General features: G+C 40.3%; 1 protein-coding gene across 1 annotated transcript in view; it reads left to right on the forward strand.

The window, feature by feature from the left end:
* The first annotated feature begins 361 nt into the window (after positions 1-361).
* Positions 362-13,550, forward strand: part of GluProRS (Glutamyl-prolyl-tRNA synthetase) — a 399,755-nt gene continuing 386,566 nt past the window's right edge. The window contains exon 1 of the mRNA XM_068230702.1: positions 362-500. Within this exon, the coding sequence (XP_068086803.1) occupies positions 443-500 (58 nt within the window). The 5' untranslated portion in view covers positions 362-442. The remainder of the gene's footprint in view (positions 501-13,550) is intronic.

A 13,550-nucleotide genomic window follows, 5' to 3' on the forward strand; every position in this document is an offset into this window, starting at 1 on the left:
ACTCCGATTAGTACAACCATACGCTGAGCTTACGGCTGGCATTCTTGAAAGCGAGAATCTATCTTTTCACTTCTTAAAACTTAGGGAATTAAATTGGCAAGCACGATCTCCCTGTCACCTCAACATATGCTCTCGCACCAATTCGCTTTGTTTTGACAACCGTTAACATGGGTGCCCCTTATCAACTGATGTCAGGTATACAGCCCCTCTATGTTATTCTAGCTCGTTGGTACAAAATTAATATTCACAAAATAATATGTTGTTTCCCCAGAGAGAGTATTTTCGTTTGTATCTATTGGCGACATCTAGCGTAATTCGTATGTGTTTTGTTTTCTGTAGCTCTCCTCTTTGACAAGTCCGCACGGCGCAGGGTTTAGCACGTTGTGACTGTGAATTGTACATCGTTAAGTGTTAGTAAATAATAATTCTGTACAGGACAGCAATGACGGTAAAGCAAAAGAGTTTGGTTTTGAACGCCAGCAAAGCAAATCCACCAATTGGTAAGAAATTGGTCTCGTTTTAATTGTTTAAATGTGTGATATGCATTATGTCGCCGGGTCCAGGTTATGATATTTTGGCCTAATTGGTCTTATTGCGTTATATCTGGCTGAAATATTCTGTCCAGAACAACGTGTTTGAGTATAAGTTGGAAGATGATGATAGCTACATGCTTGGGCTGTAAATTCATACGACATCGGGTTTTACCCTCTCCCTTCTGACTGAAAATCCACAGCCTGATCATATAATTATATTGTCATTCACTTAATCTCATTAACTCTTCTAATGAGGTTTATATCAGGAAGGGCATCCGGTCGTATAAAATAGCCATAAAGACTCATTTCACTTCATACCCGACCCTGTAATGAAACGGGGTTTTAGAAAATATAGGAGTTTGAAGACATGGGCATTCAGTCCAATACATTTTTATGTCAAGCTTTTATACTATTCTTGTATAAACAACAATCCTAAAATATCTTCATAATCTGCATAATTTCATTTTTTTGAACTGTTACGGCATCACACATCACTTGGCTTGTGTAGGCCTACTCACACTCATATTGAGAGATATTGTCAGGAAAAAAATTGACTGTCATGATCTGTGCAAGACAGCTCCAAGAAATGTGCAGAGCACAGCTGTTCCTTGACTTAGTATTGACTTAGGCTAGTTCAGTGAGTTCATTATTGACAACGCCACACTTACCAGATTCTTCATTTTCCATTTTTTTCTACCACTTATTGTAGCCATTACAGTAATAATTCATCTTTTTTTTCCTTCGTCAAACTGGGTCAAACTATCCTTCAGGCTTAAATAGCAACTCGGATAAAATCCCATTCTACCCGTTCTTCTCTTTCAAAAACATCTTTGGGTTTGTCATCATATTGGCAATTCTATTATTTATAACCTTAATAGGACCTTATATTATAGGAGATCCAGACAATTTTACCCCCGCCAATTCTTGAGCCACACCTGTTCATATCAAACTTGAATGATACGTCCTTTTCGCCTGTGTCGTTTTATGATCAATTCTTAGTAAACTACTGGCTGTAATTGCTCTAGTTATATCAGTTGTCGTTCTTTTAATTCTCCCATTTACAGCCATCAACAAGTTTAGAGGAATTTAATTCTACCCTATGAATCAAATTCTATTCTGATCTATTATCGGCACACTTTATCTCGGCGCATTTACACCCTAGTGCTGAATCGTCGACCTCGGGAATCTTCGATATTCGTACTGGCAACCTTTGAAACACAAACTATGAATCGCTTAAGCATCGTTGTGCGACATCTGGCGTACACTTTACGTACTAGTACTGTTGTTTACACAGCAAAGCCAAACTATAGAATTCATGCTAGGAACAAGATCCGCCTCGAGAAATGTTATATAATGTTATATAATGTGTATGTGACACAGTTATTGGCTTAAGATAATAACGGTTTAGAAACTTCATATCGATCGATCAAATTCTCGATTCAGTTCAGATTTTATTTTCATTCAGTTGGCAGCACTACTGGGACCGGGACAGCTCTCTCCTTACTCCTCACCCCCGTACACAAATGCACCAAGAGAAAGTGTGCCGATAATATAGTATCCCTTGTCGTACTTAGGACATAATTGGTGCATGACCAGTAGAAGATTCTTACATTATTACTGGTAAAAGCCGGGCTGATTGGCTCAGATGGTTGAGGCGCTGGCCTTCTGACCCCAACTTGTTAGGTTCGATCCTAGCTCAGGCCGGTGTTATTTACAGGTGATCAAATATGTCAGCATCGTGTTGGTAGATTTATTGGCAGGTAAAAGAACTCCTGAGGGACTAAATTCTGGCATCTCAGCATCCCTGAAAACTGTAAAATTTAGTTAGCAGGACATAAAACCATTATTATTATTATTATTATTATTATTATTATTATTATTATTATTATTATTATTATTATTTTACTGGTAAAATCCTCACTGTTCTTTGCATCTTATAATAGGCTACATCTGAAACACCATTTCCTTTTGCATTTGATAAATCTAGTTAATTAGTTATGGCTTCTGAAAGTGAATGATTGGAAAAGTAAGACATAAGTTTAAATCTTCTATTAACTTCACTACATTGAATACACTGAATAAATAGTGCTTATTTTTTTATGGACTGAGAGAGGCTTTAGATTCAGTCCTGAGACCAGCTGAAACACTTTGGCTGGTCTCAACATTTCTTTGACTTCATTGTGTCTCCACGATGACGGGTCTGGACAGGATTCTTTTAATAAAAATGATATCTTGGAAGTTTTTTTCGATCACTTCTGGTCTAAAACATGGGTGTACTTGGTCCAATGCTCTTTGCACTATATTTGCCTGCCATGCTGCGTGAAACAACGGCAAACAACCCAGGTGTAAATTTTGGGTATTGTTTTGATGGAGGATTCTTCGATGTAGTAAGACTTTGCTCCTATAGTGTAATGCAATATGCAGATGATGTTGCATCAGCTGCTCTTATTCTAACTATTTAACTATATTACACCCAAGGCACTGAAATTGATAAATCTGTTAAAATAATACAATAGCCTTGTTACCTGGCGCCAGACTTCCTGCAGTCATAGGTTTTTGAGGGATTTTCTCTTGCAACAGTCACAGACATATTGAGTGGTTCTCTTCGGAACCTTTGTTCCTTCCTTCCATTAATTGCGAGCAGGAGCCAATTAGGCTTAGGTCACATCTATGGCTTTATGGTCTAAAGGCTCTTTACCGTATTTATCACCACTCTCTTATACCAGTAGCATTTTCTCAGGATGTGTAAGTTGTGTGTCAATGCCCAAATAAAATCAAAAGAAAAATAAATTGTTTTGTATGTTTAAATATATATTACATTATAATGTGCTTTTCTGTCATAATTGTTCATTGTTCTGCTGTCCGGCTCTGTGGCTAAATGGTTAGCGTGCTGGCCTTTGGTCACAGTGTCCTGGGTTCGATTCCTGGCAGGATAGAGAATTTTAACCATAACTGGATAATTCCGCTGGCATGGGGGCTGGGTTTATGTGTTGTCTTCATCACCATTTCATCCTCATCACGATGTGCAGGTTGCCTACGGGTGTCAAATCAAAGGACATGCATCTGGCAAGCTGAACTACGTAGTCTTCGGACACTCCCGGCTCTAAAAGCCATACACCACTTCATCTTTTTTTATTGCTCTGCTCCATATGGTGTAGTTATTCTCTGGACGGTTCGGATTCCGGAACCATCTGCCATGCCGCAAAGGCGTTGGATCTCTTTCCATCGACTCAGCAGCTGTACTCCCTGTAAGGACACTTACGCTCTCATTCCTCTTGCCTTGTATTCGCCAAACCTGGCCAAGGTGTCGTTTCATTTTCCAAGGCTTTGTGTTGATTTTTGTTTTAGAGTTCAGCGTAAGTGTATTATTGCTTATGCAATCAAGTCAGGGGTTTAATGGCTGTAACATGGGTAGTGAAAGTATAGTAAAACAGTTATTAAACAGTTGTTATTCATCACTTTCTTATAATGAGAAGAAACAAGTGATTGACAGTGGCCGACCATGCCCAGCCATTTTCAGGGCTGCCGACGGTGCTTCGTTAATTTTCTGTGTTTTCGTTTTGCAATATTATATTGTTACGAATAAAACTCCATCTGTTTCATTGCTGTAATTTATTTCAGTATGACCTAATTAATGCACACACACACATTTAAATACACACAATTCTAACCAGCTGTGGATGGCCACACTTACAACCCAGGTGTAAATTTTGGGTATTGTTTTGATGGAGGATTCTTCAATCTAGTAAGACTTTGCTCCTATAGTGTAATGCAAATACTATTTACAAATTGCTCTTCCTTGTGGCATAGCAGGAGGTCAAGCCCGCTACTCTACCTGGGGTTGGGGACTCCTTATCCCTACTTTCACTTTCCCATGTCCAGTCAGCTCAGACAGCAGTTGTGTGTAGATCGCTGGATCTGAACACAGGGCCACTGGCTACACAACACACTATGACTTCATTGGTTCTACTCCACTGACAGTCCAGTAATTCACACAGTCACATGCAGTGGACAACTAAACAACTCAACAGTATTCAACAGCAGGACGATACAACAGCGCACATTAACACAGGTCCATTTACCTTCACACTCGCAACAGTGGCTTCCCTCGCTGAGCCTCAGTTCACAGAAATACACGAACACTCAGTAAAGTCTTCCGTTCTTTCGTCTTCACCTACACGCTGGTCTCTCCGACACCACAACAACAGCTCCTGGTTCAGACTTCGGTAGGGCACTAGCGACAGGGAACACCTCTGTCGCCCTCAGCCCAGCCACCGTTCCCCAACACACAGTCTCTCACACCAACTCTACCTCGGAGCCCAACACTGACCGACAGTCTGTCCGCGGCTAGCCTCCCTTTTTATGGCTCGCGTGATTTGAGCCAGACAGTTTGCGTTGAATCTCCAAGAAACTTGCAGGTAAGAATACATGGAAAAGTCAGCCCCAGGTCGTGTGAGTCACCAGCCCTTGAAAGGAGCTACCACGAGGCTGGCATGTAACAATATTATTACAGTATATAAAATGTTACAATGGTGAAGTGACTGAAATGGCCAAAGTACTGTACGTATTTCACCTTTGAAAGACAATCTTAATACTCTACAGATTTTCTCTTTTTTCTCCATGTCTTTCTATTTTTTTTTTAATTCGTTAGGGCCATCTATGGACCACGGTGCTTGTGTTTTAGCTGTTTCTTGAAGTCATCGTCGTTGTTTGCCACAATTGGTGTTCTTAGCGGCTGGTTTGGCAGCTGTTTTCTTGTTGGTACCTCGAGCTTTCCTGATGGCCCAGTAGTCCTTCATTTTCCGGCTAAATTCAATCTTACGTTCCTCAGACCATTTCCTGGTCTCGTCTTTTGGTCTGTGGGTAACTTCTGTGAGGGATGTTACAAAGGATTTAGTTTTAAGAGTTGTATGATAGTTACTCCGATCAGCTATGTCGTTTTGATTTATGTGGAGTTCCGAAAGGTCCTTCTCCACTTGCTTCATCCACACGAACCCAGTAGCTTTGCCCTTGTTAGCAGCCTTGAAGATCCTATGAGATAATCTATTTGAGTCCATTCTGGATAGGTGTCCGTAAAAAGCCAGTCGCCTTCTTCTGATGGCATCTATGAGATTTTCTTGGTGTTTATATAGCTCACGATTTGGTTGATACCATCGGCTTCCATCTGGTAAAATTCTTGGTCCCACTATCCGTCTCAGGAACTTTCTTTCTTGTACCTCGAGGGCTCTTAGTGGGGTCTTCTTAGTTAAATATAGACACTCTGCTGCATAGAGGACTGACGGTCTGATTACTGCATTGTAGTGTCTTAGTTTGACATTCATTCTTTCTATTATATTAATGTATTTCATGATCTGAATAATCTGGTAAAGGAAATAGGAGCTGGAGAGAGGTGAAGTGTGTGGGCTTATATTTAATATATTAATTTCATCTATAGCAACGCCTGAACTTATGGCCCAGGAAATGCCACTGTCCTATACCACTATCAAGGGTCGCCTCACCACAAGTGAAAATAAGATTATACTGAATTAAAATCAATAAACTGCATTATTTAGAAATTATCAGCAAAATTAGCTGCATACGTGCAGGGATCTAACTATAGTTATCAACTTCCAACACTGCATGCACACAGAAGAGCTGGCAGGCATTGGGATCTCAAGTACTTGTCCTTGATGCACTAGAACAGTGGTTCCCAACCTTTTGTGGCCCATCTCCTCTTTCTGCAGGGTGACTAAAACCTATCACCCCTTTTCATTTTCACTGTAATTTTAATTTGAAGTAAAGTGTAAATAATAAAGCAGTTTTATTATTTTAAACAATTTTATTACCGTATAAAAAATGACCAAAGCAGTTTTATCCGGTCACTCATTAATAAAATAGAAAAAATTAAAATGTATATTTTTTTTACAGATATTTTAAGAACAAAGAAGTGAAATAATTAAGTAAGGTCATTGACGTACATTTAGAAAACAGGAATACATGTCTTCATTTTTAAATTTGAATCTGGAAATTTTGAGAAAGTAGACAGTTAAAATTTGAAAAAATGAATGAAAGTTTGAAAACTTTGTTATTGTTTTATTTTACTTTTTCAATGGCTCCTTGTCCTTGGTGGATTTCAGTTAAATCTTGAATATCCGGCTTTATGTTCGCCAAGTTCAGGCGCAAGTCCCCTTTGAGGCAAATGTCCAACTTATTTCTTTGTTTTGTGAGGAGCTGGACAACAGAACTAAATCCTTTTTCAACTAAATATGTTGATGAGAACGAGATGAGAAGTGGTTTAGTTTTTCCCCACAGTTGTGGATAAGTGTCCATAAGCTTCACCCAGGCTATCTCGTAACCGCTCTGCTTGAAAATGATTTTCGCCTCATAGTCATACTTCAGATCTAGAAACTCCATCTGCAAAGAGTTACCAAGCTTATCCACAGCTTCAAACGAGAATGGATGTAGAATCCAGTGTGGAATTTGTAACTTGGTCAAATCTTGATTCCATGTCAGTTTTTTAACTGGTCAAGCTAATCAGTAAAATTGAGGATTTTGTCTTCTGGGATTTTAGGAGTCTCGTTATCTGACAACACTTTTTAAGGGTCGGAAACTGAATCAGATCTTTACGACCAATATTTACCTTGTGAATATCAAACTTGGTGATGAATGATGAAATAATTCCTTGATAAGGTTCATGTTTCCTTGAAGTCTTATATTGACTTCGTTCATTTTTTTTTCAAATATATCTGTAAGTTACGCAAGTTCCAACTTTCGTTGTTTCAAATTCTTGTTTAAAACATGATCAGACATGTCGAGAAACTCGGTAAACGTGTCAAATAATTCGATAAAACGCCGCAAACAGTTTCCTTTGGAAAGCTACCTCACGGCCGTGTGTAGAAGCAAGTGTTCGAATTCATCACTTTCATGGCAAAGTTGTCGGAACAGACGATCATTGAGGGAATTAGCTTTGATATTGTTGACACCAGTAATAGCTAGTTGTAGAGTTTCATGCAGGACACCACAGCTAAGTGTTGACGATGAATGAAACAGTGAATAGTGATGACCACTGGCACTTCTTCTTAAGGTGGGCTAGAAACCGAGCATGACGACCTGACATGGCAGGAGCACCTTCTGTTGCGCAAGCGCTCACGTTTGTTAGGGGAATCTCTTTTTCCTCAAAATAATCCTGCACCATTTTAAAAACCGACACTCCCTTCGTATCAGTGATCAAAGTTCTAGCAAACAACATTTCCTCGGTAATTTCCTTTTGTTCACTTATAAACCTCACATAAGCTAATTGCTTTGTTATCAATCACAGGTGATTCATCAATCTGCAATGTAAATTTTTTTTTTTCAACTAATTGGTGAGTTTGGATTCAACGTCCGTGGCCATTTCGTCAATTCGCCTGAAAACAGTATTGTTGCTCAAAGGAACCGATTGACTTTTCTTATTACTAGGGCCCTCGCCTAGCATGATTTCAACAATTTTTTTTGGTAGCTGGTAAAACAAGAGTTTCGCCAATTGTGTGAGGTTTACCACATTTAGCAATCAATCAAGACACCTCTTAAGAAGCAAGAAGACCATCGTCAAGATTGGTTGCTCGTTTTTAAAATAATTCACTCACATTAGGCCATTTATCAGCTGTACTTTGAGGTGTTGAAAATAACTAAGTTCTTTGTAGAGGTCTGCATTATCGCTGATTTTTACCGGCGAGTCTCGCTCGCCTCTCTGGCTCTCGGGAGTATGCGGTCGAGCGTCCTGTGCAGCCGGTTGCGGGCTACCGATCGCCAGCGACTGGCCGAGTGCGCCAAACGCTCGGCTGGTCTCCAGTAACCGGCGGACGCAGTGCCAGCCAGCCAGCGAGCTGCGCTACGCCGGACTCCTTGAGATCATAGGCCACTACTTTACATTAACCCTTACCTATTTCTTTTACAAATTTCTTTCGTTTTTTACTATCACTTCTATAACCTAAATATTACAATTGTAAATGTAACATTTGAAGTGTGTTAATATGTTGCAGACTATTGGATTTTTGTCTTTGAGGTGATCATGTATTCCAGTCATTTTAACGTTATTAACAGTATGTCTTCATATAGTATTTTGTTCCGTTCGCTACAAAAACTGCTATATGTAGCCTATCTCCAGACTCGGCCACATGTACATTGTATCGAATGCAGGATCAAGAAGGAATGCAGGATTGTTTTAAAACGTAATACCAATTTTCTTTTTACAAGCGTTAATTTATAAACAAATTATGACCTGTAAATGAAGTTACATTTGAATCATAACTATACAATTCGTTTTTCGTCACTGGTGCTCCCTGATGCACAGGAGTCAGTTGTGTTCCTGGAGCTACTACTACAGCTGGCGGTTTGTACTTCTTCCTGTGAAGTATATGAAAGTGGAATCATACATTTATAGAGTTTGAGGAATGTTTCCTTTCTTGTGATTACGTGGTATGTTCGGAATACTTACGAAATTGTGATGGATCAATAAGAGTTCATCCACCTTGTCTGATTCCAAGTACGATCTTTTGCTAGTCTGCAGGTGACCGGCCTGTCTAAAATTTCTCTCGCTGGCAGCACTAATGTCAGAGAACTTTTCTGGCTGCTACCGACAGCCTTGCAAATAACTCCGCGTGCGTTTTCCACCACTTGAAAAGTTGTCCTTCGGGACAGCTACAGCCGGATTTGGAGAGTGAAAGGTACCTGTCGAATTCATTATTAGTAATTGTGTGTCCATCTTCGTCGTACTCATCCGAACTCCAGTCTACCTCGGACATTTTCATGGGAAGAACTTGGTCACTGTCCACTTGAATAGGCTCTAAAACTTAATGAAAACATCTGTAATGTATTCCTGTCACCTTTAAATATGTATAAACCTTAGTTAGGATTACTGATTACTAAAAACTATATTTCCAGTGAATTCCCACATATATAGCAAACATTACATCAAAACGTATTGTGGAATATTTAGGCTGTGAAACCCTTCCCAAATATTGTACATTTTAGACGACATCATTGTTGATCTAACGAAAAGTGGAAGATTAGACAAACAAATATTCGTTTATTAATTTGTTTCAGTGAATCAACCTTACCATTTACAGGCAGTTCAGAGCATAATCATTGAACTTCAGCATTCGCGACTTGCTGTTCTGCTGTGAGTTTCTTCAAATGACGCCGTGATGGCCATAGAACCATCGCAACGTAATGGATAGCCTCCAGTTTGCACTTCTCTCTAATGAAGTACGCTGCTCTTTTCTTTATTTTCGTCATGCACTGAAAAGGATAAACAATATATACATATTTCAAGAGTTTTATAAACGATCATACCTTATAAAAATTTCTTACTTCGTTGTCACTGCCTTGTGGTTCACAATGATGTAACAGACGCGTGTACCAAAGCAGCACACGTACCAGCGCTGTTATTTTTGCACTTTCCAAATCCAAACTCGCTTCTTTAAAGAGGGTTAGAAAAACGACAAGTTCTCGTACGCACTCTTCATGGAAAGTTTCTAAGAGTTTCGATTGCCTCCGGGAATCTAGTAGATCTCGAATTTCGTCGATTTGACTTATGATGGAATTGAGCATTAACAGTATACAGTTCCACCGCGTTACAGCTTCTTCCTTCATGGAGTGTTGCAGACGCCCCGAGTGACCCGATCTATTCAAATAGCCTACTATAGCTCTTGCTGATAGCAGACACGACAGAATTTCAGGAGCTTCATCTTCTAAACATGTCTCTTGAAATGTGTGACTAAGCGCAGTCATCAGGCAGTGATCATAGGCAAACGGTCGTAAGATTGAAATGTCTTCTTCATATTAGCTCCTTGGTCGGTGACAAAGTAACATTTTGTAACATCATTCCTGTTAGTGCTAACTCAAGCAAGAACGTTCTTCGATTACGTTCCGAACGTTCTCTCCTGTCTTAGATATGTCCGGAAACTCAGTTGTTAACAAAACAAGCGCTTCTAGCTGCCACTCGTCTTTAACATAATGCGATGTCACAGTAAAAAAAAATTCTTTTCTTGTACGTAGTTATCAGACCACAGATCAGCGTCTACAGCGCACATTTTGTCCTTTAGGGCACATATTAGCTTGAGCACAATTGTTGCCCGTATTTTGTAGGTCTTTTCTTTAACATGCCGTGATACAGTGGTAGGGTGCGGAAGACCATCTTCTATATTGACTTTGCCGTAATTGGCGCCAACATTGATGAGATCCTGCGAATAGTTCTTGAAGCCAATCTTACTACAAGTATTTAACGGTAGCAAATCTATTCCACTCATATCGACCAACTTATCAACAACAACTTTCTTTGTGCTGCTTGGTACTGCACGTGTTTGGTGGAATTCTGATCCGCAGTTACACTTGCAGCGCCGAATCACACCTGCTGTGCTTGACTGGTAAGAAAGTACAGTATCAAATGTGGCATGTTCCACAAAACCAGAAGAAGCCTGCGTGACAGGATCCACTACAAGTGCAAACGATTTCCAAGCTTCACCTTTCGCCTCCTCTTCCTACATAACTTCCTTCTTCAGGACTAACGAGAGGCTCCTAATTCTCTCCAGAATACTTCTCTTCGTTTCTTGAATGCAGCGTTTACGACCTATACTTGGTTGATCCATAACGCTGTCTGCACTGCTCAAAGCCCAGTCGCCAACTGATTTACACACGATTTCTAATGCAAATCCGCACTGTTGAGCGGGCGGCGGGTTTACTGTCACCGGCCAGGATTATGATTACGCTCGAGCGCCCGGCAGTGCTAGACAGTTCCACTGATCACCGAGAGGTGAAGGACGACCGGCCACATGGTCCGTTAGACAGCCACAGCCTTATCGCAGCGTGGGCTTTTCCCAGCCGTCGAGCAGTGGCACGAACTGGGCAATGCTCGAGCGGTTGTTTTCTGCCAAATGCAGAGCTCTAGTTCTTTGCTCACTTTATCCCTGTGTACTCTCAAAAATGATCTTTCATTCACGAAGGTTTCATGGCTTCATTACTAGTAAATGTTTTTTCACACAATAGACAATGTGGAAACTGAACATTTTGCGGTGACGCAATAAAACCGAATTTTAAATACTCAGCTGAGTATTGACGACACTTCTTTTTTGAATCCGTTGTGCATGAACTTCTACTCTTCAAAATAAATGTACAAAAACAGAAAAGACACGCACAGAAACTGATGGTGAGGCATACAAAGGCTAGTTAAAACGAATGTAGATCAATGGCAAGTGTGTTGTGATGTCAGGAGGGCGTGGGGATTGAGTCACCAGTCCGCCGCTCTGAGCAACTACGGGTGTAAGTGCAGTGAACTCGCCAGCTGAGAATAGCCAATGACTCGTGCTACCCGGACTTCTACTGTACAGTACTACTTTAGTTTTTCCCCCTTTGAATACAAATCGCCCACATTTATTTATTGCCCCGGTGATAACCCAAATTGCCCACTTGGGGGCGATTGCTTCCAGGCTGGGAACCACTGCACTAGAAAATACAAAGACATTTATTCTATAAACTGGGGAGTCAATTAGAGACAGAGAACATGTTAGGTCTTATGGTGATGATGGGACAGGAAAGGGCTTTATCAAGGTACGGCCGCAGCATTTGTCTGGTATGAAAATGGAAAACCACTAGAAAAACCGTTGTCAGGGCTGCTGACACTGGGGTTCGAACACACTATCTCCTGAATGCCCCTAACAACACGGTCAACTCGCTTGGTGATCAGAATCTTCTCTGCTGTCTGGACACCATGTTTAACTGCAGTACCTTTTCGTTTTATTTTGTACTTCGTTTCAAAATTTCTTTGTTGAATAAATAATTTTGCTTTGTTTTAAATTTATTTTTCCGCTTAATTTGTTCAGAGATCAGCACCACCAAGCTAACTGCCATCTTCCAGGCGTATCTGTCATTTGCAGTGCTTTCCCAGTTGTTGATGTCAAATGCAGCCTGCCTCTCTGTTTAGGTCTACCTTACGATCTTCAGCCTTTGCAGTGTCCTCCATTTGAACCTTTTTAATGGGTGCATTGCCTAGCTGTTTCAATCAATCAATACTGATCTGGATTCAGGGCAGTCGCCCAGGTGGCAGATTCCCTATCTGTTGTTTCCTAGACTTTTCTTAAATAATTTCAAAGAAATCTGAAATTTATTGAACAACTCCCTTGGTAAGTTATTCCAATCCCTAATTCCCCTTCCTATAAATGAATATTTGCCCCAATTTGTCCTCTTGAATTGCAACTTTATCTTCATATTGTGATCTTTTCTACTTTCAAAGACACCACTCAAACTTATTCGTCTACTAATGTCATTCCACGCCATCTCTCGGAACATACCACTTATTACATGTAACTATTCTTATGTTTAGACCCGTATTGAAATTTGCTATAATTTGCATGCAAAGGGCAGAGTATGGGCTAGGGCTGTTTATCAGGAATACCATTGCATGCAACATAATTTCTGTTAGGCACATAAATGAGCAAATGATGTGGGTAGATTTGGCAGTTGGAGGAATTAGGACGAGAATTGTCTCAGTGTATTCACCATGTGAGGGTGCAGATGAGGATGAAGTTGACAAGTTTTATGAAGCATTGAGTGACATCGTGGTCAGGGTCACCAGCAAGGATAGAATAGTGCTAATGGGCGATTTCAATGCGAGAGTTGGGAATAGAACTGAAGGATACGAAAGGGTGATTAGTAAATGTGGGGAAGATATAGAAGCTAATAGGAATGGGAAGCGTTTGCTGGACTTCTGTGCTAGTATGGGTCTAGCTGTTACGAATACATTCTTCAAGCATAAGGCTATTCACCGCTATACATGGGAGGCTAGAGGTACCAGATCCATAATAGACTATATCTTAACCAACTTCGAATTCAGGAAATCTGTCAGGAATGTACGAGTTTTCCGGGGATATTTCGGTGATACAGACCACTGTCTGATCTGTAGTGAACTAAGTATCTCTAGGCCTAGGGTAGAGAAAGTGAACTCTCTCTGCAAACGAATAAGGGTAGAAAATCTACAGGATGAGGAAATTTGACAGAAGTACA

This window comes from Anabrus simplex, chromosome X (genome assembly GCF_040414725.1).
Source record: "Anabrus simplex isolate iqAnaSimp1 chromosome X, ASM4041472v1, whole genome shotgun sequence".
Lineage (NCBI taxonomy): Eukaryota > Metazoa > Arthropoda > Insecta > Orthoptera > Tettigoniidae > Anabrus > Anabrus simplex.